The following is a 5,493-nucleotide window of genomic DNA, read 5'->3' as shown; positions in this document are numbered from 1 at the left end:
ATGTTGAGGGGGGCCACTCCCCTTTAATTAGCCCTCTTTCAGATTAGGCTTTATTAGAGGCAGCCAGCCAGTCAGCCACACAGCATATGTCCCAAGTTCAGGCTCCCAGGAGCTCCAGCAGCACAGATACAGGGCTCATGCTTAATTGTTTCTGTAAATGGTCAGAGCTCAAGCCCCCTAAATCCATTCCTCGGGGTAATCAGGCATGTTTTCACCATACAGGGCTAGAGAGGGTGAGAGAGAGAGCCAGAAACATCCACCATGCCAGGTACCATGCAACACAATGCCATACTAATGCCGCAATGACCTCAGGTCGCTTCGTGACATGTTACAGGAAAATTGTTTTAATAGGATTTTTGTCCCCCATAAACACATTACACAGGCATCTGATAAAGAAACTTTACAGAAAACAACTAACAGTGAAACCATCACTAGGATATTGCACTTCTTTGTGCAGTCTAAGGCGTGGATGATGAGCCATTTACCCAGAGGGTAAATGATTATGGGATCATTTAATGGCTCTCCTATAACTTATCATTTTCGGCTACACAAATGTTAGACATCCTTCTCAGTGCTTGGATCTCATAATCAGTTAGAAAGATTAAAAAAAAACAACAGAAGAAAAAAAAAAAAATCACATGGCAAATGTAGTTTAGTCACTTTTTGTAAGTTGACAGAAGTTCATCACACTTCCACAGTGGTGTCTTTTGATCTCTCTGCAGTGTCATACTGGTTTTCAATCACAATTTCCACCACCTTTGATTAGTCCTGATGGAGACTTTTTGTCACTGCAGCCCCACATAGTCTGAAGTCTTCGCACAGACAACTTTAACATCGAGTGTTAACAGAATGGAGACGCTGATCTATAGAAAATCTCTGAAATAGCGAGGGAAGAGACATCTTACAGGGGGAACTGGAGCCTCGCTGGAAAAAGTGAGACTGGAGAGGGAGAGTAATGAGGCTCCACAACAATAACTACAACAACAGCAAAAGTAGCAGTGGAGGAGAGGTGAGGTGAAGGCTGGAAAGACGTCATTTAGGACCCTTCACGCTTAACATACCTGCAGATGGGACATGAGAAGGAAGAACAGGTCAGTGCCACAAAACATGCAGCAATGTTAATCTTTAAAGCTTTCTGATTGGACAAGGTTATCTTTATTTTGGTGAGATGTATTCAAATCCACATAAGAAAAAGTAAACCCAATTAGAAAAAAAATGTAATAAAAAAAACCTGCATCTTAAGATGTGACTGCAAACATACATTTTCTTCAAAGCAGTTTCTCAGCAACATTTGAATTCTTCAGGTTAGGTTTTATACTATTATTAATGGCAACAACTCTGTGCAGGACACGGTATTCTGATTTTTAATTTCAAGGGTCAAGTCACCAGTTTGCTAATTTGTGCCCTCTGTAACAATTTCATCCCTCCTTTCTTTGATTTGGTACTCGTGAACAAACTACTTTGTACGTTTTTTTTTTTTTTTAAACAACACCATTTCACTGGGCCATCTAACTCAGATGGAATATGACCCCCGATTATAAACAAAAATGAAGTGTACTATTTGAAACATGATCGGGTGGCAGTTTTCATACAAGTAAAAGTCAGATGCTACATAAACCAAAACTGCAAAGGAACAAAATGGCAACAAGACAAAATGAGCAGAAACCCACAATAATAAAAGCCTTGCTTTTAGCCAAATAACACCTGAAAGAATTCTGCAGCATTGTTAGATCATTACTGAAGCATTAACCTGTAAACGGTGAGTGGAACAAAGCTGCACCAGGTCAGGAAGGAGCAGAATTTTAAACAATCTTTGGTCTTGTAAACCTGTTTCATCTGAACCTGTGTGATAGTGGTTGGGGAGATTACTTCTTTGACTGAAAACTGAATATTTTTTGATGAATGCAGAGCTGTAAATGTCTAATTAATTTTCCCCAATCCTTCCTTGTTGTATTTTCAACAGTCTTGCAAAAGTTGTTTTTTTTATTCCTGGCAAATGTAAAAACTTCCTGACGACTAACTTTTTTTCCTGGCATTAACTTCTTGCATTTGTTCCTTTTCTCTTGCTGCATGGCTCTGGAAAATCATCTCAACAAAACTTTTATTTACCTTCTGGTCTGTCAGTACTGAGCTGCTCTGAAGTGGGGCCAGGTGGCTGTTGTGCAAAGCAGCGCCGGGCCTGTCATGTTCGCAGAAGATTGTACCATTGATGTAATGGAAGCGATCCCCGGGAATTAGTCTGTTTCTACAGGTGGCACAACTGAAACACTGCAGGGGAGTATGGTTAAAAAAAAGAATTCGTTATAGTAAAGCATGGCTTCATTGTAAATGAAATAAAAAATATTTAATCTAGAAAGTCACCTGAGGTGAACCATAATAAACTAGATGGCTAAAGGTCACGTATGAGATCACATAAATCAGACATTTGTAAATGATGCTATAAACTATTCATAAAGACTGTCTTAGATTGTGGCTCTCTGGGAAAAAGAAAGACAGCTCCTATGTAGCAGGAAGCACAGATTGGGGATTTACCTTGATGTGGTAAACATTCCCCTGTGCCCTCATCACCATCTCGTTTGCTGGGATGGACTGGCCACAGGCGCTGCATGCCCCGAACAGCCTGAAAACACACAAAAACAAACACTGCTTTGGCGCCTAAACTGCTCTTTAGCCTAAAAGAGGCAGCACCTGTCCTTTGCCTCTTAACTCCACTGCCTTATACTCCTTCTTACTTGATGTAGTCGCTGCGACACAGAATCAAGCCCCCTTTGCTGTAGCAGGTGGTGCCGATGTCCCCCAGCTGGGCCTGGCAGCAGGAACATTTGAGGCAGTGTGTGTGCCAGTAGCGCTCCATGGAGAAGAGCAGGAAACGGTCTGCGATCTTCCCTCCACATCCTGCACAGGACCTGGGAGCTGGTGGTACACCTGAAGCTTGGCTGTTCACCATCCTGACAGGGGCCCTCGGGCTCCTGGAAGGGAAGGGAAGGAAGAGTTTAGATAGGTGTGATGACTCTGTCATGTTTACTTTAAACAGATTTATTTACCATTTTATTACAAGTTATCATAACTTGCATGGATTACTGTAAGGAATTTCTTGAAATGAGTAATAATTTCACCTATAACATGTAATAATAACATTATTCCCAATGTCTATCTCCCCTGTGATAGGTTGATATAAAGTTCACACACCAATATAGCTTTTAATATTCAGCTTGATGTCAATAAGTACATGCAACACCTGGAAAAGCTATAAAACAAAACGTATCCTTATTATTATTATCATTATTTATAAGAAACCAAACCGGGCAGGAGGGTTTTGCTTGCATTTTATAGCAGTTGATTGAGAATTTTCCTTGAATGCTAACTGTAGCTTTGACATTTGCTGAAATATTAAAACTATATAGAGCGCGAGGTCGTAGGAAAAGCTGCACGTTGGACTGCGCGCGAGGACCGAAAACAAGAAAGAGTCGCGTTACCTTATTAGGACAATGCGTTTCCTCCTTCCGGGACAACTTTACAGAAACTAGAAAAGTGTTGAGAGGACCCTCGAGACAGTCACGAGAGAGTCGCTTTAAGATGCCTCGTCCATAGCTGTATCCTTCAGCCTCCCATTAAAAATAAAAGAAAAAGATATACTGGAAAAGCGCGACAGCGTTGAGAACAGGACGGCACGGTGGCGGCTGTACTTCAGCTAATTCTCCTTGGCATCCGGCTCTGCGGGAGGAGAACTAGATGGAACTGCGGCTGCTACGCTCTGTTGTAGCTGTCTGTCTTCAACAAGCGGCTCTTGTTCAGCTGTTCTGACAGCGACGCTATTCTTCAAGTTGCGCAAGTGGCTGTTTAAATGAACCAAAAACAAGGGACAGCCCACAGGACGACAGCCAATCAGAAAGCAGAAGGCGTGTCCCGAGTCAAAATGATTTATAGGTTTATAGTAACCCATTAACACGTACGTTCACATTTCTCCAGCTGGGCTCCCACATGACTCCACTGAGACAGAGTAAATATCTATTAAATCTAATCTGAACGACAGGAAGAGATTCAAAAACATGATGAATCAAAAAAGCTTTAAAGTCACTGAAACATTTTATTCTGATTTTGTTGCAATTGTTTTAACAGTTTTGTGGAATTTAAAAGACCTAGAAATATACATAACTGCTTTATGATTGTGGGGATACAATTTTTACTTTAACACGTTTTGTAAATGCAAGTGATAAAGTATTCAAATCTCCAGGCAGCCAACCAGCCAATCAGCATCCAGAAGAAGAAAAAACCCACACATCTCTGTTCTCAGTTACACTCTCCAGCTTATTCTGGGAGATGTGTTCCCAAGCTGTAAGGGACATAAGCTTTCTCCAGATCCACAAACCACACATGGGCAGGACAACCAAACTCCCATGACCTCCCTAGCAATTAGAGAAGTGTAAAGCTCTGGTCACTGTTCCACGGCCAGCATGAAAGCCCTACTGTCCCAGTCAGTTGGACAGACTGATGCCTTAAGCATCTCAGGGCAAATTTAATCAATTCCTGGCACTCTGATGCCTGGAATCTAACTCCCTTGGTGACCTCTGCCATTGTAAAAATAATTCTTATCTGCATGTTATCCATTCATCCGTCATACTTTTATATGTTATGCTTGTTTAGCTACCTTGTTTAATAATGTCTGTAAAACCAGCCAAAGTCAACAGAAAAATTAGCAAAGAAAACAATATAAAATGTCAGCAGATTGCATAGAGTCAGTGACTCTATGCAAGCCACAGCAGCATTCATTCCTCCTGGATGAGCATGTAGAGACAGTGGACAGTCGCTGGCATTGTGTCATTGACTTTGCAGCAATCCCTCACACTGAGCATGCATGGAGGGACTGTGAAAAGGAAAACTCCCCTTTAACAGGAAGAAACCTCCAGCAGAACCAGGTCCAGTGTGAGCGGCCATCTGCCACAACCGACTGGAGGACTGTAAGAACAGAGCAGAGACACAAAAAGAACATAAAAGCACTGATCCAGGAGTACATTCTATGGGAAAGAAAAGTAAAGTGTTAATAGCATCAGTAGCTCCTTTGGTAGCTTCATCTAGGACAAAAAGACAGCTAAGCAGATAAGCTCTGAGCCAGTTTTCAAGTCCAAAGAATGAAAGAGAGCACATACAGTTAGCTAGGAGAAAGACAGGGCCAAGTGGATCATCTAAAGAAGCAGAACATTGTTGAGTTATTGGCAGCCGCAGCTCAGCTGATGTCCCCCTACAGGAAGGTGTCACAGGTAGATACAGTCAAGTCGAGTCGAGTCGAGTCGAGTTGAGTCGGGTCGGGTCGGTTCAGGTCAGGTCAGGTAAGTTTATTTATATAGCGCTTTTCAGCAACGAGACACTCCAAGCGCTGTACATACAATTACAATACAATCACAAAGCAAATAAACACAGATACAGACACAGAAAAACAAATCAAATGATAAAATCAAACAACAGAGGTAATTTGAAAAAGTAAAATAAAATAAA

General features: G+C 41.6%; 1 protein-coding gene across 1 annotated transcript; it reads right to left on the bottom strand.

Moving 5' to 3' along the window:
* Positions 1-328: 328 nt before the first annotated feature.
* Positions 329-3,824, bottom strand: si:dkey-90l8.3 (LIM domain transcription factor LMO4-B). The gene is made up of 5 exons (XM_047380321.1): positions 3,477-3,824; positions 2,733-2,969; positions 2,533-2,620; positions 2,110-2,268; positions 329-1,061 (listed from the first exon to the last, which is right to left on the bottom strand). Exons 2-5 carry the CDS (start codon positions 2,945-2,947, stop codon positions 1,053-1,055), a joined length of 471 nt encoding a protein of 156 aa, XP_047236277.1. The 5' UTR covers positions 2,948-2,969; positions 3,477-3,824; the 3' UTR covers positions 329-1,052.
* Between the last annotated feature and the right edge of the window lie 1,669 nt (positions 3,825-5,493).

The sequence above is a fragment of the Girardinichthys multiradiatus genome, chromosome 12, assembly GCF_021462225.1.
Source record: "Girardinichthys multiradiatus isolate DD_20200921_A chromosome 12, DD_fGirMul_XY1, whole genome shotgun sequence".
Lineage (NCBI taxonomy): Eukaryota > Metazoa > Chordata > Actinopteri > Cyprinodontiformes > Goodeidae > Girardinichthys > Girardinichthys multiradiatus.
Note: the sequence above shows the minus strand (reverse complement) of the source record. Positions and strands in the feature narration are given on the sequence as shown.

Bases quoted from the DNA above. Each gene is read 5' to 3' on its own strand.
- si:dkey-90l8.3 (XM_047380321.1), bottom strand. From the start codon at position 2,947: ATGGTGAACAGCCAAGCTTCAGGTGTACCACCAGCTCCCAGGTCCTGT. The intron at 2,621-2,732 runs GTAAGAAGGAGT...GTGTGTTTTCAG, and splicing joins TGTCGCAGCGACTACATCAA to GCTGTTCGGGGCATGCAGCG. The intron at 2,269-2,532 runs GTAAATCCCCAA...ACTCCCCTGCAG, and splicing joins GGAATGTTTACCACATCAAG to TGTTTCAGTTGTGCCACCTG.